We start from the raw sequence: 25,719 nt of genomic DNA on the forward strand, positions 1-25,719 counted from the left end.
CTGATTAAGAGCTGTGAAAAAGTCTTGAGTACAAGAAAAAGTAAAGGAGGGAGAAAGGAAACACATGCATAAAGTGTTTCAACTCCAATCTGAAAAACATAAACAGAACATTAAATTATGAACTAAAGACACATTTCCCTGGAAAAAAAAAGTTAAGACAGTTGTAAAATAATAATACCCAATCTCTACTGAGTGCAAACGTTTTAAAGAAAAAGGAAACAAACTGAGCAGTGAAAGGCTAAATATAACACGGTTGAACATATGCGGGGAGTAGTCGAAAGATAAAAAAAAAAAAAAAAAGACAACTCCCGGGACTACAGACGTCTAATACAGGCTATTTACTCAACATTATCTAGTTACTGCTAAGATAGCCCATTGGATAGCAAGGTTTCATCCGTTATTTCTGCTTGCTCACTTTTTTTCTGGTGCAGGTATATGCATAGATTACATTAGAATGAAGACGAGACGGACCGCAAAACAGAACGTATAAGAGGCTATTGAGAAATATTTGTTCACCTTTTAATAAGGGAAATACATATTTACTCCATATTCTGAGTGTAAACTATTTTAGTTACATGGCAGCCAATCTATCGTCCCATTTACATCTTTAGGAGTGGATACGGAAGATAAATTCCAGCAATGAGTTCTGTTTTAAACAATCCCAATTGCCCGAACTTTGCTGATAATTCTAGCGTTAGAACCTTTGCCGTCTGCCTAGCACTACTTGAAATCCATGACTCACAAACGCCGGGGCGTGGAATCACAGCAGTAAAAAACAGGTGAAAACTTGTTCCTAGTTGTGTTCGGCAGGCGCATACAACTCCCGTCATTCCCCGTGTAAATATCAACAAATAAACAGAGGCACCGCATTTCGGATTCTGTTGCGCACCGTTCGCAACGGCGCCTGGTTTTTGTAGTTTCCACGTGGAGGACTGCCAGCGTGTTCAAGCTTGCTGAGGAGGTGCTAAAACTACACTTCCCACAAAGGCGCGGGGGCGGACTCCGGTCGGCTTACGTCATTGCTTCAGCCAGCCAATGACCGCTCCGGGCGGCGGTGAGGCAAGCGCTGTCAGGCGCCAAAGTGGTTTTTTTTTTTCTTTTTTTTTTTTTCCGCCGAAGCCGAGCGGGCGCTGCTAGCGGAGGCGCCATATTGGAAGGGACAAAACTCCGGCGACAGCGAGTGACACAAATAAACCCTTGGACCCCCTCGCTCCCCCAGCTCTAAGGGCCGCGATGTTGTACCTAGAAGACTATCTGGAAAGTGAGTGGGCGGCGCTGGCGGGCCCGACTTGGGGACCTGCGGGCGGGCGAGGGCGGGAGTGGACGGGCTGGCGGGATGGCGGGAGGGAGGGGGAGGCGGGGGATGTTTCTTTCTCACGGTAACTGGCAGCCTCGCTGTGGGCTGCCGGCTCCCTCGACCCCCCCCGACGCACGCACGCACGTAGTGACGTATACGCGTACTTTCGCCGTTGGCCCCGCCCCTCTAACGGACTCTCCCTTTGACAGTGATTGAGCAGCTTCCAATGGACCTGCGGGACCGCTTCACCGAGATGCGCGAGATGGACCTGCAGGTGCAGAGTAAGTCGGCGCGTTTGCCCTTGTTCGCTGCGCGCGTCAGTGCCAGACTTACTTGCCATCGACGCCACCGACTCTGCTATTTGGCTCTCCTCCGGCTCACTCGCTAGTACAGAAGGAGTTGTCCAAAAGAACCGGCAATGCCAAATCTTGCCTCTTCTGTCTCCCACGCTAGTTTTTTCCTGGCTTTTACAAGAGAAGGTGGCATTAGAGCACGTGTGCTCCTTTCTCGAATTTGGGACTGTGCAATAAAAGTTTCTATACCTTCGTTGAGAATGTAGATATGTTTTAGTGCACATGGGCATACATGTTGCGAAGATTTTGACTTGAGACTTCTTGTATATAGAACGTAGATTTCAGCATTTATATTTTTGTTGAAGTTCATGCTAATCAAAATTCAAGAGCGGACAACACGTAGAAGCACAGGTTATATGTAGTTCTTTAGAGACCCTGGTGAACTTGGAATGTCGCATTTGAAAAGTTACACATTAAAGGATACATTCTCAACTGGCAACAATATGGTAGCTTCTCAGTCAAAATAAGAAAGTAAATAAAATTTTACTGTAAAGCTTCTTGTCTGCTGTAACAAAAATTTTGACTTTTCTTCTTTCAGTTATAGCTTGGTAGTCCGGAGACGTGTTCCCCAAAATAACCTTGCTCTTTCATAGAACAGTATTTAATTTATTTGATCTTTATTTTTTTTCTATGAAGTTTCTTTAAAGAGTTTATGATTCAGAGAGAGTAAAGAATAAATACCTTTGGAGATAACAAGGTAAATACTTAGAGCAAAATTTCGAAACAAGAAAACAGTGCTGAGTACCAAATATATGTCCATCATGCTCTGAAAGAACCTCACACACCTTCCCCCTTTGTGAAATGAATATAATGTAGCTGTTCCAACTATCTTGTAGAGATACTATATTAAAACTTTTAAATGTGAAATATACGATGCATAATTAAAATGTATAATCAAGTGTACTTTGTTGGCTTTGTGTCACTCCTTTTGTTTGGAGAAATGTAAGTACTCCTTGATTGTTTAAATAATACTAATGGCTGGCCTTCATGGGGTGTATCTGCAGAAGATGTTTCTTGATCCCATGTGTACCAGCTATGTTTGGAGTATACATAGAATTAGGATTGAGGTAAGTTTCTTGTGCTGACAGGTTTTCTTCTTAGAAAAGTAAGGGTCGGGGAAGATCTGGGTTTTGGGGTATGATAGGGAAGAAAGGAGTATCATGGAAAGCGACCAGAAAACAGAACATCCAGAGTGCGGGAGTCTTGAGGTAGCTAAGAACCTGCCCCCCCGCCCCTGCTTCTCTGCCCCACCATGCCACACACACTTCCATACCCAGCGTTCATGAATAGTCTTTTCTTAGCCTCCTGTCGCTTTTATGTGGTGCATAATACAAGGTGATACATCATGGAAATCACCTTCTGTTCAGTGGATTGCAGTGTGGAAGTCTGAATTGTGTGTTGTTTCTCCAGCTTGCTCATGAAATTCATTTTAACTTTAATGTAGTTGAAATGCTAAATACTTGCTAAAGTAGTGTTTTCTACAGGATTGAACATAGATTTTATCATCAGACAGATCTGAGTTCATTTTAGGGCTTTACTAACTTATTCATTGGCCTTGACCACATTACCACTTCTGAGGGATTTTTATTGTCTTGCGGATTAAAAGAAATACAGATAAATTAGATCGTTTAGTACCTGATACGAAGTGGGCATTCAATAAAGGGTAGTTGTTATTTTATACTTTATCATTACAAATGTTAAGTCCTCTAGCAATTTGGACTTGATTATATAAGTTAGAGGTTTTTTTAAACTTGCATTTTTTACAATGATTAGAATTATCTGAAGTGAATAGGTATTATGGATTAACAAAAGATACCTCTTTGTCAAATAAGTTAGGAAATGCACTATTATGCACTGCAGATCTCCAAAACAGTATAGTAAAACAGTTTTCCTCAATTTACGTAGCAACAAAATCCCTTTTATTTATTTTTCCTTTTTTAGTGGACATAGAATGAAATGACTATTCTTAGCACACACTTCAGGAAAACTTATCTAGAACAAATCATAATGTGCGTTAAGTGAATAAATGATTGTACCTACCACGTTCAGTCATGATATGAGATGATGGGGTGCTTAATGGTATATAGCAAGAGGTTGAAACCTTTTTATCACATTTCCTTATTGAAATAAATGTGAGGATTATCAAGTGGTGATTTCAATAAGAAATCGTGTTTCAGCATATTTGGCTGACTTTATACCATTAGTTTTTGACCCCAAGCCTGTAGTATTCAACAACTATGGTATAGAATCTATCTACATTGTTGACTACTTTGACTATTGGAAAAAGTTTAGAAGTAACAACAAAAATAAATTGTCAGTAGGGAAAATTGTAGCTTTTTTTTTTTTACTAAGGTAATTAAGGCACCATATATTTACATTATTAGAACATGACATATTTAAGCTACAGACCAAGTAAAAGAGTGTATGTGGTCAGATATTTTTTTCTTTCTTCACATCAAAGCATGTATATTCAGTGTATGAGTTTGGTCATCTAAATATGAAATGTTTTTATTATGTCCTAGATGCAATGGATCAACTAGAACAAAGAGTCAGTGAATTCTTCATGAATGCAAAGAAAAATAAACCGGAGTGGAGAGAAGAGCAAATGGCATCCATTAAAAAGGTATGTTCAACACTCTGGATGATTTATCTGTGAATTTTTGAGACCCTCTGAGGAAGATATTTTAAAATTAAATAGTTTGGGGGATATCAAAATGAGGGAAAGTTATCAGTAGCTCTTTAGAGTTTAAACGTGACTTATTAAAAATGATGTATTAAATGTTAGAGCTTCAGGTATAGGAATTTTTTTTAATATATAAATGTGTTTATTTATTTTTGGCTGCGTTGGGTCTTCGTTGCTGCACGTGGGCTTTCTCTAGTTGTGGCGAGCAGGGACTACTCTTCGTTGCGGTGCGTGGGCTTCTCATTGCGGTGGCTTCTCTTGTTGCGGAGCATGGGCTCTAGGTGCGCGGGCTTCAGTAGTTGTGGCTCGCGGGCTCTAGAGCGCAGGCTCAGTAGTTGTGGCTCACGGGCTCTAGAACGCAGGCTCAGTAGTTGTGGCACACGGGCTTAGTTGCTCCGCGGCATGTGGGATCTTCCCGGACCAGGGCTCGAACCTGTGTCCCCCACACCACTGCGCCAACAAGGAAGTCCCAGGAATTTTTAATCATTGAAGCATCTTGGTAATTTAGAAAATTATTTCAATGATTAATGACTCATTAGAGAGTCACAAAACCATTTAAAAAGAACATTTTTTCTTTTAATTTGTTTTGTTCTAGTTACAGGTAATTAAAGTTGCCTTGTCTTTATATCTGTATTGTCTTCCAATTTGGGCCACAGACTGGGGTGAAAATTAGCAACCTTGAAGCATATTTTATATATTGCTAGGTACCTAGGTTGGTGGAATCATAGAAGAACAGAATCCTAAGAATTGAAAAGATCCTTAAAAAGTATTTAGTTTAAAAGTCTTAATTTGTACATCAGTTGGGCCTAGAAATACAGAATTCTTTGAGTTTTTGCTAGTTTTATAGTACTCAGAGCTCTCTTCCAGTTTAGAATGGGTATCAGCTCTCCCCTCAAGTTTTGCTTTAAAGGTGTGATCTAGTTTATTTGGGGATACGGTGGAAGAACTATTCACAAGCCCTCAGTTTGGTCATGACTATGCCATTTGACTGTGTGACATGAGACAGGTCCTTTAATACCTCTGAGTAATAATGGCTCCCTTACCCCCAGCCTTCATAGAATTGTTCAAGAATCAACTGAGAAAGAAATTTGAAAACTAGTTCTGTTGTTTATTTTACCACATGGGGGGAATGTTATTTCTGTTAGGAGCAAAAACTTCAGAATCTTTTATAGAATTAGTCCTGACTTGGAGGATATCTGGAGGCCCAGGTGTGTGTGAGTATAGACATCACATATATGCATCTTAAAGTCATTCATCATCCCCTTATCCTATTAGGTTTTTGGTGTAGCACAGCTTGGATATACCCTAAAAGTCTGATACTTAATGGAACTTCATAGAATTTTTAAAAAATAATTTGCTTTATATGGGGGAGAAATCTAAAGTATAGGTTGATTGTATGAATTGATCCCTAGCTTAAAATGAGAATTATAGAACAATTGGAAACAATGGACATGTAGGTGAGAATCCTTTCAAAAGTTGCTTTTATAACAAGTTTTAAAAATGGATAGCATAAATACTCTTTACAAATTAGGTAAGTCTTACATCTTAAATAACATTTATTTTTAAAGAAAAAGAACTATTCATTGGCTCACATAACTTTTACTAGTATAGAGGCTAGACTTGGATGATATTTATTTTTTGTTTATATCTTTTCTAGGAATTCTGAACATCTTCCTTTAATCCTTGGCTGTTGTCTAAAATTTCTAATCCTACCCCATTCCCACCCTCTCCCTAACTGGATTTTTATTGCTAATGTATAATGACTGACAGTGATAACAAGCTATCCTGCATACACATATTTTTAAATTATTAATTTATTCTTGAAACGCGAATGTTTTTATTCAGGATTACTATAAAGCTTTGGAGGATGCAGACGAGAAGGTACAGTTGGCAAACCAGATATATGACTTGGTAAGTAAAATTAACGTGCATGCTATGCCGTATTTGAATTATGGATTATGTTTTAAATGGTGTTGGCTTATATGTAATAGGAAGAACAGATTAAACTGAATCATTGCTCTCTTGATCCCATTTAATTTCAGAGTTCAGTGTCTACTTTTTGGTTTCTTTGTGGAAGAGAGCCAGAGAGTCCACAGTCAGTAGGTCAAGAACCTTATATTTTAGCCAAATCTACATTGCTATAAGATTGTAGCTGATGTTAGGCTTTTTTTGTTTTTTTAACAAAAATAGGTGTTTATTTTACTAATCCTTATCTTCTTAAGGGAGTGTGCTTACTTGCCTGATAAATCATCTTGAGATTGTTTCTGTGGCAAAATACACGTAAGAGTACTGTGTTGATAGTTCTTGGTAGTCTGATTAAAATGAAGAAGAGACTCATTTCAATCTGTGTTAATGGATAGCACTCAGCTGTCTATTAAGTGACGTCAGTAGATAGCACTCAACAACTGGCACAGGTGGCAAAACTGGGAAACACAATTAAATGAACTTTAAAAACGGTTTTTTACAGTAGCAGCAGCACTCCTTAAAGATTGAAATCACCAAGAAGACAGATATATGCAATATTTCTCAAATTGGTATAATTATATATATATTTTTTAACGTAAAGCATCTTCTTCCGAAGTATATACTTCAGGAAATACTCATTTCTGATTCTCCCTCAAAGCAAGTTAAAGCTGAAGACAAATGCTCACTTTTGATTAACTTTAGCATATGGATTCATATCTTATTTTTGTAGTCTTGTCTGGATACAGTTTTATTACTGAACAGATACGTGTTAATATAAATGTCATTGGTGAGCATGACACAGATAAAAGGTACATATCCCATATGGTATACATTGTGAATGCTATGCTAAACTAGAAAACATTGGTCATGTAAAACCACAGAAAATGCCTAATTGTTTTTATATAGTGAAAATATTTTAATGGCTGTAAAGACCTAGGCTCTTTTGCTCATACAGTTAGTCTAAAAACAGTTTCATAAAAGATACTGACTAAAGAAGGGTAGAGTGGGCCGGTAGCTTGATTTACTGTGGAACGAAACCCAAAAAAAATTCTTAATTGTTTTGGTCTTGAATTAGGTCTATAAACATAGAGAAAGACATTTATGTTTGAATCCAGGACTAATTTGTTTAGTAACATTCTTTCTCACATGTAGTGACTAGGTGTCAAACTTTATTTAGAAACTACCTGCTTTTTAAATCATATAGCTCTTTGGTTCCAATCTTTTGTTTATATTTTATTTTACTACTTTTTACACCTTTATTAAAAGTACTTCATGCATTTAGAAAAAATATATATAACAAATACATGCTTTTTCAATGTGTGTGTGTTTGTGTGCGTGTATCCATCTCTTGTTTACCAACCACACTGTTCATCCACTGTGTACTTGGTGTAATGGAGGTTTATGTGGGTACAATGGAGGAATGAAGAGTAAATGCTATAAATGCTCCTGTCCTCAAGGCGTCTGTTAACTAGTTGGGGAGACATGCCCACAGAGACATGCCCATAAGTAAAATGAAGAGCCTGTATAGAAACATGTTAACAAATGAAGATGAATACTGTTGGGTATTAAGGGGATCTGGTAAAAGACTGACCTAAGTCAAGCAGAGTTACTGTTGATTTCTTAGAGGGTATGAGATGAGTTTTGAACAGAATTTATTCAGAGCCTCGGGGGCCTGGATTCAGGTATTGTATTGAGGGGAAAGCATTTCACTCAGAGGTAATGGATAAACACAGAATGAAAATAAAAATTAGTAAATTCTTTGAGGGAGGTAGGTTATTTAGGCTAGAGATTCAAGGAATAACAGGTGATGTATTAAATTTAATACAATGTAATGAATGTAATAAGAAGCAAGGACCCATAATGGATTCTTGCAGACGTGAGTCCTGCTACTTCACTGACAGCAAGACTTTGGAAAAGTTATTTAATCCTGGAACCTCAGTTTCCTTATCTGTAAAACAGCAGTATTAGTTTGTGCCTTAAAGGAAGATTTGAATCAATCTCTCTCTCTCTCTTTTTCGACAGAGATATAGAGACAAATATAGATACATCTATATACATATGTCTATATCTGTCTCTGTATATCTCTTATCTGTATCTGCGCGCGCACACACACACACACACACACACACACACACACACAGTGCTCGTAGCTTGGCAGATAGTAAGCACTCGCTCTTTAAAAAGACTCACTTCATCTCATTTCTCTAACAAATTTTCTACTTTCCTGAAGCCACTGCTTCCCTTTCAGCTCTGCCAAGTTAAACCTGTTTTTTTTTCCCACAGTCCCCCATTATTTATTTCTAAGACTGCCTTTTGTCTTTTCTCTACTCTTTCTTATCTCTCTCCCTTTCTTTCCCTCCCCTTTTCTTTTTGTTACTCCCCCCCCTTCTTCCTTTTCAAATACTCCATTGCTATTCCAGGTGACCACGATATCCTTAATATAAAATCCATTCTTCTTGAGACTTTATGTTAATTTTTTATCCTCCCACCTTTGTGGCCTTTCTCAGTCTCCTTGGGTATCACTCAGAGCGGTTCTGAAGGGTTCTGTCTTTGACCTGCATTGTTTCTCACTCTGTTCAGTGGTTCCCATGTAAAGGTAGCTTTCTTCTCCTCTTCAGCCCCAACTCCAGAGGCTGATGAGACCAAATGCCACACGGTAAAGCATTGTTGTGATGCCAGCTTTACCCCCGCCCCGCCACACTCACCACCCACGTTGAGAAACATTTCTCCATTACTTTTCCATGTGTATGCTTAGTTTTAGCAATTATGCAATAATTATTCTTCAAGCTCAAACTTGTCCTCTGAGTCTGTTCTTATCTGAGAATTCCTAGGCCCTGGAACTCATTGTATTAAAACTTAAGTCTTCTCGTTTTACTTCTCTCACTAGCATCACTTCTCATGAATAAATAATTGTTAAAATGTTAAAATCAATTATGCACCCTCATTAAATTCCTATAACATTTAACAGGTGAGAGCTTAGAAGGCTCTGTGCTTCAGAAGTGAATAGATAAGATATAGTGTAAGCGTAAAAATACAGTAATTTTTATTTATAGATCCTTTACCAAGTAAACAATGGTACTTGTATTTATACAGTTCTACCTAGTGGGAGAGTATAACTTTCACTCATATGGCAAATATTTATAGATCTCCAACTATGCGTGGTCACTGGTGCTGGATGGGCAGTAATGATACAGACAGGCAATGAATATAGGCAAACTAGATTATTGGAGATTTTGGTAAGTGCTGTGAAGGAAATAAACATTGTGGAAAGAGGGGGAAAGAGTGAGTAACTGGGGGAGGCTTTAAGAGTCTACTAGTCAGGATGAGTGTAGTCTAAGGAGGTGACATCTGAGGCGGTACTTGGAAAGCGAGAAAGAGCCAGGCATGTGACAGGCTTAAGGAAGAACATTTCAGGCAGGTGATGGACCAAGTGCAGTGTCTGAGGTGGAAAAGGGTCTGACAGGTTGCACCGGGAAAGAGGCCAGTGCGGTTGGTGTGTCGTGGGAAAGAAGAAGAGGGTGTGAGCGGGGCAGGCAGAGGCCAGCACGCGCAGGCCTAAAAGCCGATGAAGCAGTGTTTTTAGTCTAAGAGCAGGGGGAGGCCAGTGAAAGATTTTAAACAGAGGAGTGGGACACACCTTAGACGACAATGTATGTATGGCTTTGCTTAAACATTATATTATTATGGAAATGTCAAGTAAGCAGGTATTATCTTTACAGGTTTTGAGACACAGCAATTGAGTATATAATTGTGTTTGATTTTGCCCCTCAATGTTTTCTATAGCACAGTATTTCATTGTATTATTTTTCATTAAAATATTTTATTTACTTTTAAAATCAGTAGTAAGCTTTTTATTCCTGTGACCAGCACTGTACTGACTACCTTATTTATTAAGGAAAAAAATCAGACTGCATAAATATCCACAAATGAAGAAATTTTTGGAACTAGGGGTTTATTGGAATGAACCGATGCTTTATTTAAGAGGGTTTAGTGAAATTTGACTAACAGACAAAAAAAAATCTATCTTATTAAAATAATTTCCTTCCAGAATCCTGATGTTCATAGGCTTTAAACACTTTTTTGTGTTCCTCAGCCAGATGTCACTGTCATAAGGCCACATTAGATTACAATACCTAGTAAAGGTGATTTATATATATGCTGATAAAGCTTGAGCTTTTAGTTAATGCTTGAATGGTTTTAGCAGCCTCTTACAGTGCTAAATACCCTTGAACTTGCTTCTTTTTTATATCCTGGTTTATTCCTGAGATGATTATATTTCAGGCCCACATTTTACCTATAAATTTGAGAATTCCTCATCTGATAACTCTAATTAAGGAAATATATTATGTGAGCTTGACCTTTTGATTTGTCTCCTATCCTTATTGTCTTTTAGGAGAATGATTAGATGTAGTTTATGTGCTAAGGCCTTAAGTATTTGATTCACCCTAAAGATGGATCAAATTTTCATCTAGTTTAAATATAACTCAGGATGTGAAGAATCATTTTCATGACTTACCATCAGAGAAATGATTTGCCATCATGTTTCCTTTCTATTCCCCAGTTTACCCTCCTGATTCCCTATTACTAGATCTTTTCATGGATAGAAATTTCTCTCTTATTGCCATGGATTTCAACTTAGAACCTTGTAGACTGAGTGCTCATTGTGAAAGGGCAAACTCGACATCTAACTTTTAGAATTTGACAGTGTTGGAAGCCATAAAATCATGGAAAAACTTTTAAAAAGCTATATTCAGTTCAGTTTGAGTCCATCAAGTGATACATTTTAAAATTTGAATGTTGGAAAACTGGGAGAGACAAAAGAGAAAGAATAAAGGATTACAGCTCTATGCAAAAATAATTAAAGGGTCAGGATTTTTTGTTTGTTTCATGCAGAGGGGCCAAGGGTGACTTATATATATTTTATGATCATGAATATATTAACAAATAATGTTGACAGAATTTCCTTGGTTTCTGTAAAGGTCAGAAAAAGGACAATACATTTAAAGAAGTTATGATTTGGGGTTGTAGGATATGATTTAGGGTTGTAGAATAAGGAACTTTTGTGGCTAGCATTTATTGACATTAAGTGGGGAACAAATCAATAATTAGACTCTGTGGTCAGCCTTGTGTTAGAAATCTGTGGTTAATGGAAAATCTCTCGATTGGATCAGTACCCTCTTTACCACTATAAATCAGTCTTACAGGGTCAGGTGTTTGTAGAGGGGTACGCTAACTTGGGTTCTTGTTGCTTCACCTGATATCTGAGGGGCCGTTATGGTGCTCAGCTAGGATAGGTGCTTTACCTATTCAGAATCATGTAGGTAGAGGGAATGCACTTAATAATAGGTTTCAGTTACGTTCAGTTCAGCTCTTGCTATTGCTGTTTAATGCTGTTTAAGTATCCTGGTGCTTTATAGCTTAAGTTAAATCTTGTGGTCAACTTCTTTCCAACTCCTAATTTGATTTAGTACAGCAGTGGTGAATCGAATAAAAAGAATTCTCATTGTTTGATAATTGCTTATAATATTAATCAGTTCATAATCTTTTTTACCTACCAGGAGGTGGGAATGATTGAAAGCTCTCTAACAAAACTCCCCACCACAATGTGGTTAAGGCTTTTCTGTATCTGTTTATTTTAATTGTGAATTCGGTTTTTCGAGTTATTAACTCTTTGGGTTCCACTGCTTTTTCTGAACTATCTAATATTGGGAATTCCATCATTATTTGCATGTTTTCAGGTATAATAAACATTATTAGTGCTATCTTAAAAGATAATTAAGCAATTCTTAAATTCAGGGGTGGAATGAGTTAGGGAGGTATGTATGGTTTCTTCATCTCACCTCAATCCCCCCTGCCCCCAGCCGAGATTCTAACACTTCCTGTCTATACTGTCTGCCCCTATGACAGGCCACACCAGACTTTGTTTTTCTCTGAGAGTTCTGTTTGTCTTCTTGTCTCTATACATTCTTTAGTTATTTAATTATCACTCCATCTTTCCACCTGTTTGAAGACAATCCATTCTTCACTATCTAACTCATTCATAATTCCTTTATGTCTACAATAGCCCAATATTGTATTTTTTCTTTATGTGCTACTTCTGACCCTTTCTCGCTGTTTTTTATTTGTTACATCTAGGACATTTTTATTTATTTGTTTGTTTATACCTTTACTGTGTTAAAAATCTTACATAAATCTTGATTTGTCAGCTAAATTTTAATTCCTATGAAGGCAGGGATTCTCTCATTCTTCAGGTATTCTCCGTTTACCCAGTGCCAAGCACACGATAGGAACTCAATATTTATTAGTAGTATAGTTGTAGGTAAGAAAGGTGGTGGAGAATTTTCATTGCATTAAGTAGACTTGGAATTTAAATATGAGTATTTTTTCTGATTTCCCTTGAGATTAAATTTTGACAATGTAAGAGATATTCTTGAATAACAGGTCTGTGTTCACACTTTATCATTGGAAGGGAGTTTCCATTAAAAAGGATGCTCAGTTACCTGCAGGTTCTTTGAATAGTAGCATGTGTCTATAATACGTGACCCTATAGAATTTTAAATATTGTAATTACAACTTCTACCAAGCTCTGAAAAATTATGTGTGAAGATGGAAGGAAAATTGGGCCTTGAATTCTTGAAAAATCATAAACCAGCATCCCAATGATTACTGTTAATATACAAAATACAAATAATAAGATAATATTCTAATTTTTTTTAATTTGAATTCTATTACTTTGAGTTAAAAAATTGGCTTCTGCATGCAGAAGTTCAGAGGGCAATGTTAGGTATAAACAGTGAAGCACAATCTATTACAAATAGATCAGAGTTAAGTCTCATTTTTATAAGGCACTAGTTATTGAATTTGGACATGTTGCTTAACCCTTCTGAGCCTTAGTTTCTTCACTTATGAAGTGGAGACAGTAATAACCTATCTCAAAAGATTAGAGCAAGGACTAGAAAACATAAACCTTCCAATGCACCAAACCCATTAGTGGCATCTAACACCCGCAAATTGTCTTTTGCTACTCTTCTTCCCCACTCCCTCATTATACACATTATTTAATCGAAAGTCTTATTTAAATTTTTTGCCCTCTGGTGTATCATAGCATTTTGACATTTGTGAGAAAGTTACTCTTAATTATAACAGTGATTAAGAGGGAAACTAGAGTTTGAAAAAAAGATGTTGACAATAATGTGACATGAATATTTTTCAAGACTTGGTGTTTTTTGGTTTCACTTCAAAGTAGTAAGTTTGAATAAGTATTGAAAAAATTTAATATTAAGCTTTAAAAATACATTAAGACTTGTTGCTAGTTTGAGGTGTCATAAAATTTTCTGAAATCAGTCCAAAGATCTCTAGGTGAATGAGAAAATACAATTTTGCCACCTTAACCAAGGGCAACAGTATTACAATAAAACCCTTTTGACCAAGCTCTTTGTGGAATGGCATTTTCTGGCTAAAAACCCCTTTTGTTTCAACTCTTTACATAAATGTTTACAAGTATAATGGTCCACTTTCCTGCCTTAGAGAAATGTATGTATAGAATATAGGAGCCTCTTTGTTTGTAGACTGAGGATCTTTCATTCCTTACTGTGACAGTTATTATGGTCTGGCAGTGTGGATGGCCTTGTTATAAGTAGGAGATTAGGCTGAAAGTAATCGCAGGGCATACTAAGAACTGTTACCAACCCTCCTGTACCACCCACCGCCCATCTTTGCTTTACTTTTCATATCCTACTTCTTCCAAACATTTTCTAACAAATTGCGATTCTGGTTTCTTAAAACTTAAAATTTATTCAAGGAAACTTCGGAGATACTTAGCCTAGCACCCTCATGTTATAGATTAAAAACCTGTGGTGTAGGTTAATTGACTTGCTCAAGGATACAAAGCAGATGCACTAAAAGAAATAAAGATTTAGGTTTCCTCATTAAACTGACACTTTAATAGTGTCCCAAATTGTGGTGGTTATCTTTGATCTTCTTTGAAACAGGTAGATCGACACTTGAGAAAGCTGGATCAGGAACTGGCTAAGTTTAAAATGGAGCTGGAAGCTGATAATGCTGGAATTACAGAAATATTAGAGAGGCGTAAGTAAAATTTACAGTTTTGCATCAATGTTGGACAGTACATGTGCACATCATTGAGGAGACACACGTCCCACAGAGGCTTCTCAGATCCTGCTCCCTGGGGACGGTGGCACCTGGGTGGGATAGCTTGGTCCCCAGCAGTTGGACTGTTTGGGTCACGGATACTTGGAGAGATAATATATCATCCACTCACTCTGTATGAAAATAACATATTAAGTCATTCCATTTTCTAACATGGATATGTGCTAGTAAGATGAGTGGTAGGAACAGAGATTTAAAGGACTACAACCATCTAGAAACAAGTCAGCCATCTGGCATTACGTGTTTTGACTTTGCCCTGCCAGTTTATGCACTTAAGTGTTGAGGAAGGTTGTTATTTTTTCTTCTTAAGGACTGCCTTAAAGCTTTCCCTCAGCTGTGTTACTAAGAAAGATTTTAATGAGTTCTTCAACACTTCCTCTTTTTCTCAAGAAGTCTTTCCTAAACTTTCTCTTATCAGCAAGAAACCATTTTAATATTTCTCTGCAAGACTCGACTTGATCTCCTGCCATAATTTACTCTTATCACTTCTAGGGTTTAACTTAGGAGACTTCCCCAAAATGGAGACATGAGCTCTGTTTCTTTAACTAATTTAGCTCTTCCAGCCTAAATAAATAAAAGCAGATAGTGCTGTGCTAAGCCCAGAGTAGGCACTCACTAAATGTTAGTTGAATCAAGTCAGTATTATGGCTGATTTCTAGTAGAATTTGATTAAAGGATTCAAGCATCCCTTTTCTTGGTGCATTTCCACAGCAAGAAATAGGTACAGCAACATGTACCTATTTCTACACACAGATGAAAGGTTTCTTTAGAGTGTTAGGTTACATATATCTCTGTTTATATACTCACTAGACGTCAACTAGGGCAGCACCCACACATGAATCCATCTTGGGACCCATAGTTGCATGTTTGTATTCAGAAATAGATCCATCATTTTAGGTGATCATCTCATTTATTTGTGATACTTTTATTCCAGGGGGACCCTATCTGAAGATAATAAGTATTTTGAGACAAAATAAAATATTTTATTTTATTTTTTTGAAACGCTGATAGTAGGTGTGAGTAGCAATAAGCCATGCCTATTCAGTACTGCAGGAAGGTTAATGAAGCATCCTCTGTAAGGACGCAGACGTATGAAAGTAAATTAGATCAAGTTATAAAAATTGCTCCACCCTGTGCCCTGCCATAATTTCATCTCAAGGGATCAAGATAAACCCAGGAAATTTCTTTACAAGTATTTTAAAGCTTGGCGGTAGAGATTCTATGCATCACTTTTCACAAACAAAATCCCTAACTTCTTTTAGGAAGTCTTTACTATCGCGTGTCATTTTAATGATCAGAGAATTTTCTTTCATATAGTAATGTCCCATTGCCTAATACTTTAGACTCTCCCATTAAAAGGTCTTCAGCTCAGTAACTCTAGGTTGAGTTTTTCAGATCAGTAATGGAGTTATAATACCCATTCATCCACTTACGTGGTACCAAATGTCGTGAATTCCCTAACTCAGACATTAGCATGCCTTGACCCATTTTGTACTTAAGGTGAATATTGAAAAATAGGTTAACTTATTGTTTAGAAAGAGGATCAGATTGGCTCAGGGTAAAATTGGCAGTGGTGACCCTCTAATGTGTTTGGCTAAAATGCTACAGGCATAGGCATCAGAGCTTGCCAGTCCTTTGCTGGTTAAGGGTACAGAGTGCCTGTATTTGATTGATGTGTAAAGTTCTGTGGCAATATCTCAAGTGGTCTATCTCTGTGCCTCTCTTTTTTTTTTTTTTTAGGATCTCTGGAATTAGATACTCCTTCACAGCCAGTGAACAATCACCATGCTCACTCACATACTCCAGTGGAAAGTAAGTTTGATTTAGGACAGCTAAAATTTTAAAGACAATTAAAAATTCTTTATATTATCTATGTATTCTCTTTCACTAGCTTTACACAACCAATTGAGAAGCGAATATCCTCCCCTTTTATTTTGTGAGATGTATTTTTTTCATCGCAATTACTGGCAGATTTATCTTCATTTGGGAAGAGCATATTTGATTTGGGAACAGGTAGTCTGTTTTCCCCGGAATTCATTGCGGAAGAACGTGTGGTACTAGTAGCAGTGTATACTGACTACATACAGATACCTGATTCTCTCCAGGGAGTGTTAGAACTAAGCCAAACAGTGAACTACTTGATTGTGGGCTCTTTGTCTTTTTTATCCTTGCTTTTCAATTTTTTAGCTTACTGTTGGCTTATAATAAAGTCTCAAATGGTTGGTGAGTTAGTGAGTAAATGAATGGTTAGTCAGATGCTAGCTGGCTAGATGACTGTATTGGTGCCTTTTTTTTGACAGAGCAATTTGATATGAAAGAAAGATTGATTGAAAATTATTTTAAATTGTAGTTAATGTTTTGAAAACAAAATTCTCCTCATGTTATATGTGAAACCATGGTGTATCATGGGTTATCTTCACTACTTTGCTATTAAAGTTTTTTAAATGTCTGAGCAGTCTGCTCTTACTAAAACAGGTGACACAGAGAGTTCTGTTTGTCCTGTCTTCTCAGAAAACATAATGTTCTGTATTCCATGAGGAACTCAGATCATAACTGTATCAGTTTATAACCAGATGAAAGTACAATATTATGCCTTGTCTATAGTTCTCTAAAATTTAAAAAAAATTTGAATTTTCTATTTGTATTCAGAAAGGAAATATAATCCAACTTCTCACCATACGACAACAGATCATATACCTGAAAAGAAGTTTAAATCTGAAGCTCTTTTATCTACCCTAACATCAGATGCCTCTAAGGAAAATACACTAGGTAAGTTTATTATCTTAAATATGATTGTTTTCTTTTTTTGTTTGCATTAAAATAAAGGGAAATGACAGCAATTAAGATTAATTATACAGATTCTTTACCTGGTTAAAGTCTACCATAGGAAGAAAGAAGCAAAAATGTGACATGAAAATTTTAAATTTAGTGATTATATCTGTGCTGAGAACTAATATATTTTAAGCTCACTAACTTTATGTTCTCTCTAACCATTTTTATTGCTTCTTTAATTCTATACAGGTTGTCGAAATAATAATTCTACAGCCTCTTCTAACAATGCTTACAATGTGAATTCCTCCCAGCCTCTGGCATCCTATAATATTGGCTCCTTGTCTTCAGGAACTGGTGCAGGGGCAATTACCATGGCAGCAGCTCAAGCAGTTCAAGCTACAGCTCAGGTAAAAAGGCAAAAGGTTTGGAAACAATGTTAAATTTTGTCTGGATCCTTGGCAAACTCAAATAGAAACAGCTAGGTAGGAAGAAAAAGAGTTTTCTTGCATTGTAGAGTTTCATTTTTAAATCATAGTTTTATGCTATCTGACATTTTATTTAATGAAATGAATATGCAGAAATTCCTGATTGATAATGAAAAGTAAAAAATAGATTCATACAACCTCATGCAGATCCCTCCTCATAGTAGTTGCTCATGACGCCCATATTCTTGACTGTAAGCCACAGCATCTGCTAGGACTATACTTTATTCTTTCTACCAGTTCTTTCTACCAGGCTTTCTCTATAGCCGCAGAACTTAGGTTGCCTTGAGTTTGTTCACTTCTGTACTGGTTGTCTGTATTCCAAATTAAGATACCCATCCTGTAGTTACTTCATAACTAGGTAAAAACTGATCTTAAATCTTTACATAAAATAGCTTAAATTACAATGATGAAAATAATGGTTTAAACCAAATAATAATGGATAAGCCAAAATAATGCTGTAACTAGTAAGACTTGAAAAAGAAAATATACATACTTATATTTATTAATACTACCAATGAATGTCTTTCTAAGATGAAAGAGGGACGGAGAACATCAAGTTTAAAAGCCAGTTATGAAGCATTTAAGAATAATGACTTTCAGCTGGGAAAAGAGTTTTCCATGCCCAGGGAAGCAGCTGGCTATTCATCATCTTCAGCGCTCATGACTACATTGACACAGAACGCCAGCTCATCAGCAGCAGATTCACGGAGTGGGAGAAAGAGCAAGTAAGTTTTATTGCTACAGTAGCCCGTACCTTTACTAAGTATGCAGACTACCTGGCATCCAGCTGGGCTTCCGTATATTAAACAAAGGCAGCATGATATGATGGATCAGGGTGAACTTTGGGGAGGTGGGAAGACATGACCTTTCCTTCACACTGACTTACTTTGAAAAGGATGAAGTCTTTAAAAAGTGCTAAGAGACCGTAATTTTTCTAGAGTCTTAAATTGGGTTTATTAATAAATGACTTCTCTTTACTTTCTTTTGTTCATTAAGATAAACCATTTTATGAAACTTTTTCTGCTTATAACACCTTATTTTGTCATGTGTTTCCTGGAAATTTTTTTAAATAAGATTCTTCATTTTGAATAAGAGCAAGTTGTCTTAATTCTTGGTATTACATCCCCAAAATTGAAATTATGAAAATATCCCTAGATTTTGTGGATGAGACTCTTAGGATGATTATATGAAAACCTAACAGCATTTGGCACCATCTTTCCAAATTACCTACATATGTTAGGTATTCATACATAGTGAAAGTTCAAATGCTCGGCCAAAAGAATTGTATCATAATTGTATCATAATTTATTCTTTAAATGTATTGTATTTTCTGCAAGTAAATGTTGTATTTTCTGTGTTCCTGTACTTTCTGTGACTAAATCTCTAAAAGAATGATCAATGTAGAATTACCACAAAAGTGCTAAATATCTTAAAAATTCATTTAATGACCCAAACTTATTATAACTGCTGATGATAAATTTTTGTATTTTAAAAATTTATTAGCATACAGTTAATGGTAAATTTCTTGTGAATTTTAACACTTTTTGTTTCCTGTCCTACACAGGTAAGTATTCACATGTCAGTTGATGGTCATGATTATTTTCATCAAATGCTTCTGTGTATTTGTATTTTAGATTTTGATGAAGAGTATTCAGTTTGCTTAAAAATACAAAGAATGTCTGTAAGGTAGCCATAACTAATACTAATTCTTAAAAGTATTACCTACAATTTAAATCAATGGTAAGTAGTAACTGATTAAAAATTTATTCTAAAAACTTTGAAATATTTTGAAAGAATTTCCTTTGAATATATTTGTTCTCCAGAAAACAAAAAATCTCAGATAAAAATAAACTGTTATGAAAAATGTTTTATTGCTCTAAACAATTGTGCTTTTAAATCTGTTTATCAGATTATTTGAGTGTTAAATATTAATTTATACATTTAATGTTATTTCATATCATACCACTTACTTAGAAGTTATTTTCAGGTAACTTCTTATGGATGCTGAGCAAATAAAACTGATACGGTTTTTTCAGAAACAACAACAAGTCTTCAAGCCAGCAGTCATCATCTTCCTCCTCCTCTTCTTCCTTATCATCATGTTCTTCGTCATCAACTGTTGTACAAGAAATCTCTCAACAAACAACAGTTGTACCAGAATCTGATTCGAACAGTCAGGTTGATTGGACTTATGACCCAAATGAACCACGATACTGCATTTGTAATCAGGTAAAAATCTGACATAGGTCTATAAAAGCATAATCTGAATAAATTAGGAAAAAGAGCTACTCCATTTTTTTAGAGTTCTTTTTACTCCAGTTAAAAATACCTTTGCTTTTTTAATATATTTTTCTCCTGCTTCTTATAAAAATGATGTGTTTGCTGTAAATACAAAGACTATAAAGAAACACATAAGTCATCCATAATCTCGGCCCTCAGATATAACCTATAGTTAAACATTTCGATGTACTACTACTATATACCCCACATGGATGTTGTCTTAGCCTGCTCAGGCTGCCATAATAAAATACAACAGACTGGGTGACTTAAACAACAGAAATTTGTGTTCTCACTGTTTTGGAGGCTGGCTAGTCGAAAATTAAGGTGCTGGCCAATTGTGTTCCTAGTGAGGGCTCTCTTCCTGGCTTGCAGACGGCCCCCTTCTTGTTGAGTCCTCGCATGATGAAGAAAGAGAGCTTTCCTGTCTCTTCCTTTCGTTATAAGGACACCAACTTGATTGAATTAGGGCTCCACCTCTATGGCCTCATTTAACCTTTATCCTCCCCTTGCAGGCAGTCACATTGGGGGTTAAGACTTTAACACATGAATTTTGTGAAGGGACACGAACATTCAGTTCATAATACATATGTACACAGATACACACATAGGTGTATGTGTATTTGAATTTGACAGTTGGAATCATGGTATGTCCTTTTATGTAACTGGCTTTTTTCACTAAATCATGTGTACTGAACATGATTTTTCTTGTCATTTTTTCCTTCTCACAGTTATCTATTATACTCTGTACTGTAACATATTTAGTCAATATTTAGCTATAAATTATTTTAGTGGTTTTATTTTTTCAAAATTACAAATAACATTATGGTAGGCATTTTTTATGTAATCCATTTCATACATCTAATTTCTAGGGCAATCCTTTAGAATTAAAATTAAGTTATAAATATTTGATACCAACTACCAAATTATCTTCTAAAATTTATTACCAAAATTAATAAATTGGTGAATATGCCTGTTTCCTAAACCCTGTCCAGCACTGCATTTTATTCTCTCTTAAAAACCATGTACCAATTTTGATAGTTTTGAATCACACAGTTGTTTCAATTTACCTTAGTAGTAAGGTTGGATTTTTTTGGCCATTTTGATTTCTTCTTTTATGAGTTGGCTGATTTTTTCTATCATTTTTGTCACATATAAATATTTTGCTTGGTTTAGTTTTTTAACTCTAAAATTCCAATTTTATGTAGTAATGACTGTCAGTCTTTTTCTTTATGAATTCAGCCATGGATTATATCCTTAGGAAGGCCTCTTCCCCTTTACCCCTTATAAATGTGTCTTGATTTTTAAATGTTTTGGTATGTTGATATGCTTTAATTTCTTCACATTTAAATATTTAATCTGTCTGCAGTATATTGTGTTTAACAATGTGAGTTGTCAGTCTAATTTTTAAGAATATGCCATTTAAGAGTTTGCTAGTTCTGCTGTCACCTGATAAACATTTTTTAACATTAATGATTAAGAATATCCTATAAATATCCTGGCAGTAGAGGTAGATTACCTACAAAAGAACAAAATCAGATTCACCCTAGATTTCCCCTCTATAACACTAAAAACTAGAAGTTGATGAAATATGTCTGTAGAGCTTTGAGGGAGAAATCTAAATGCCCCCCGCCCCGGCCCCTACCCCACCCCCCGGCAAATTGTTACCCAGAGAAGTTGTTGATCATGTGCATAGAACCGCAAACAGATATTTTCACTCATGCAAAGAATCAGGAAGTATGCCATCTAGTAAAATAAACTCTATCTGAAAATGTATTCAGTTCATTGAGAACTTAAATAAATTCAGGAATTAGGAAGTCGTGCTGTAAAGTGCTAGTGAAGAACAGCAAAAAGAAAAATGAGAAAGGACATATAATAAATAGATAATAAGTTTAGAAGTTTCAATGAAATGGGCTATTGACTGCAAAAATATAAATGACCTAACCTGACCCAAGAAAAAGTAAAAAAAAAAACTTAAGTATGTAAATAATCAAGAAAGAAACTTAAAATCTTTATAAAAGAAACCACCCAAAAAGTTGGCTCCTTTGTCGAGGTAGTTTACAGAACAAATTCTTGCAGACTTTCAAAGAGTACATAATTTCTGTGTATCTCCCCCTACATCCCAGTCCCAAAAAAATCTTTCAGAAAAAAAACTATAAGCTGTGTAAAACTATATGCCCTGTTTCTTAATGCAGTTGTATATTCAGTGTATTTCCCTCTATTTTCTTAACAGTATCATAGACAATTAATTTGGGTTTAGATGCTTGTTATATAGTCATAATTAAAATACTTAATTTTCTTTTAACTAGGTATCCTATGGTGAGATGGTGGGCTGCGATAACCAGGATGTAAGTATTCAATTTTTCTATTTAGGAATGAAAAAATCACAGATTATTATTGCTAGAATGTATACTTTTTTGTTTACTGTGTCTCTCAGTATAAGAAAACAGGTTTGAAGTTATGTTCATTGTAATAATGCTAGAGTATTCCTCCCCCAAATAGGATACTGTCCCTTAATGTATTCCCGATTTTAACTTTTTTAAAGCTAGTTTTACGGTTTGATGTGCGGATTATACTTCCCAAAAGGTGCTACGTTGTATGAAAATTAGAAACACCCTCCTCCTCCCCTTTTGCCAAAGAATGCTGTGTTTGCTAGAATTCAGTTCGCTTATCACAGTGAAGAACTGGAACTTTAGAACAGTACATTCTTTCAGGAAGCATGATGCTAAGGTGAAGGCTCTAACGTGGGTTATTTTCCTCCTATTAGTGTAGTATTTCCTAAGGTACTCTGCAAGTGTCAGCTGATAAGAGCCACTTCTGATATTAAAAAAATAAAGAAGGTTTGAAAGAAAAGAATTCCTATTTATTTTCTTTGAAGCTTTATTTGGGTTAGAGATATGTTTTGAATGCTGAGAATTTTTTTTTTTTAAAGCTTCTTTTTTAAAAATTATTTATTTATTTATTTATTTATTTATTTATGTCTGTGTTGGGTCTTCGTTTCTGTGCGAGGGCTTTCTCCAGTTGCGGCAAGTGGGGGCCACTCTTCATCGCGGTGCGCGGGCCTCTCACTATCGTGGCCTCTCTTGTCACGGAGCACAGGCTCCAGACGCGCAGGCTCAGCAATTGTGGCTCACGGGCCTAGTTGCTCCGCGGCATGTGGGATCTTCCCAGACCAGGGCTCGAACCCGTGTCCCCTGCATTGGCAGGCAGATTCTCAACCACTGCGCCACCAGGGAAGCCCCCTGAGAATATTTTTGTCTAGTAATTTCCACTGCCTTCTTACTGTCACGCAGCTCAGCCCCCTTTTGTCCATCTTTTCCTCCAGAGGGGTAACTGAACCCTGAATTCTAAAGAGGACTGATCAGTAATGTCAAGATCCTAAGGTTAATAATGAGAGTTTAAAATTTTTAAAACAATTTGAAAATTGATCAGGGTTGGCTCATGAAAATGTGTGCTTTCCTGACCTGCCAGGTTCCCAACAACACGTTCACATGGAGAAAGACTTTCCTTCCACTCCCTGTGCAGAACCACTGTGGGCTGTTTGTGATTATTGCAAAACCATTTCAAAAAGACCATTGTAAACTGTCTTCTGGGGCGCTTAGTGCAAATGAGGGATGAGAGTTCTGTGAATACCCCGTCGTGCTCTCTCTGATCCCTCTCGTTCCCAGTTGTGCTCTTCTAGGTGCTAAGATTTTCTGTGAGAGTGTAGAACCACTTAGTATATTGCACAGTGGAACTCTTTTTCTCTGCATATTTAGGAATAGATACACCAGAAAGGAAACCCAGGGCAATCCTTTATGTCTTTAATTACAAGTAGCTTGTTCTACTTTATGAGGAAATGAGTAAGGCTGAATATTAAATAAAATCTTTAAAATACATTTACCGCCTATGTGAGAGACCCATCTCACTTCTTCTTGTCCTTGTGAGTTGGTATCAATGTACTCTCCAGCTTAACGGAAATCAGGGAATTTGTGTTCATTATTTAAGGTTATGGGAGGAGATTACATGAACCTCAGAGTTAACAAAGATGCATAATTTTCTGTGTCTCCGTTTCCTCATCTCTGAAACTTACCAGTTGGACTAAATGAACAATAAATCAGTTCCTAGATGTCAAAGTTCTGTTTCCATGGCTCTAATTATTAATATTTAGTCTGCTGGGCATATTTTAACATACTTCCTAATCTTTTACTAAAAACTATTTCTTTGCACTTTTGCTTTCTAGTGCCCCATAGAATGGTTCCATTATGGATGTGTTGGATTGACAGAAGCACCAAAAGGAAAATGGTACTGTCCACAGTGCACTGCTGCCATGAAAAGAAGAGGCAGTCGGCACAAATAAGGGTGGTCGTTTCATTTGAGAAAGAAAAAAACTCCAACATTTTATGTAGGACTTTAAAAAAAAGAAAAAAAGAGAGAGAAGAGACAATGCATTTCCAGGCAGCCACTTAAAGGATTTACATAGACAATCCTGTAAGATCTTGAACTTGAATTTTATGGGTTGTATTTTAATAATGTAAGTAAATTATTTATGCACTCCTGGTGTGCTCTGAATATTATTCCAGTCAGCCTTGGATTATTTCAGTGGCCAACATATGCAGACGTTTGTACTCCTCAACCATTTTCTCCAAGTAATGGGCATTCTATAATTTAGACTTCAAAGAATTCCAACGATGAAGATTTTAAGAAAAGTATTTTATATTCAACAGGTATGTTCTGCTGCATGTACTGTACTCCAGAGCTGTTACGTAACACTGTATATAAATGGTTGCAAAACAAAAAAAAGTCAGTGCTTCTAAAAAGAATTTAAGATAATGGTTTTTTAAATGCCTTTATAATAAGCTTTGTTTCTTTGTGAAACTAAATTCAGCGGGCTGAAGGAAATGGTTCATGTGATAAAGTGGGCTGGTGTCCTCTAGAGTACCTGGGTACATAAACAGAAATTCCTGTAGGTAAAAACTAATCTGTGCCATTAGTCTTTATATGTTTCTGCATCCAGATAGAGTGCAGTTCATGAGGGTGGGAGGGGGAGGGGCTGAGGGGAAAGGGTGTTATAAGTGATACATTTTTATACCAAATGTGTTTATTTTTTTGTGCAAGTAGTCCTTAAAATTGGAATTGTATTAGGTGTTAAAATAAAGTTTTTAAAAAATTACTTGTATTTATACTTCACACTTAATAATGAAAATTTCTTAATTCCAACTAACTTCCGATTTTCATAATCTAAAAAGGGCAGAGACCCAGGACACAGAATGCTGCGTAATCTGTTATTTCTTTCATAATGCTTGGAATTTGTTATATGAAAATAAGGCAAAGACATTTTTAATGCAAATTTGAAATGCAAATGTATTTTTCTAGAACATCTCCCTGACTTTTCCTTCAGTCTGAGGGACATGAAAGAAGTCTAACTACAGCAGATAAAATGAAAATAATGATTGTAGTTGTTTTGACTTGTGGCAGTGTGGCCAACTTAAGTAAAGAGAACCCTTGGATCAGAGCTTAAAATTCAGTTCTCTTTTTGATTCTACCACATGTTGGTATGACAGTGAATTCACATCTTTAATCACTCTGGGCCTTATTAAACCAGGGTGACACTGGCTTCAGGATGTCTATAAAGCACTCCTAAGGTTTTATTCTATAGGTGCTATTTAAATTATAAATTTTGCATAGTGGAAGTTTTATTTAAGGTATAATATCGAGTCTGGTCGATAGAAAAATCCT

The 25,719-nt window shown here is 36.2% G+C and overlaps 1 protein-coding gene across 1 annotated transcript; it reads left to right on the forward strand.

Moving 5' to 3' along the window:
• Nucleotides 1-1,123: 1,123 nt before the first annotated feature.
• On the forward strand, nucleotides 1,124-25,016 carry ING3 (inhibitor of growth family member 3). The gene is made up of 12 exons (XM_068549366.1): nucleotides 1,124-1,261; nucleotides 1,507-1,578; nucleotides 4,173-4,273; nucleotides 6,179-6,244; nucleotides 14,290-14,386; nucleotides 16,208-16,279; nucleotides 17,117-17,236; nucleotides 17,489-17,646; nucleotides 18,256-18,449; nucleotides 19,761-19,953; nucleotides 22,311-22,349; nucleotides 24,224-25,016. The coding sequence occupies exons 1-12, from the start codon at nucleotides 1,234-1,236 to the stop codon at nucleotides 24,338-24,340; spliced, it is 1,257 nt and encodes a 418-aa protein (XP_068405467.1). The 5' UTR covers nucleotides 1,124-1,233; the 3' UTR covers nucleotides 24,341-25,016.
• The last annotated feature ends 703 nt before the right edge of the window (nucleotides 25,017-25,719 follow it).

The sequence above is a fragment of the Eschrichtius robustus genome, chromosome 8 (assembly GCF_028021215.1).
Source record: "Eschrichtius robustus isolate mEscRob2 chromosome 8, mEscRob2.pri, whole genome shotgun sequence".
Taxonomy (NCBI): Eukaryota; Metazoa; Chordata; class Mammalia; order Artiodactyla; family Eschrichtiidae; genus Eschrichtius; species Eschrichtius robustus.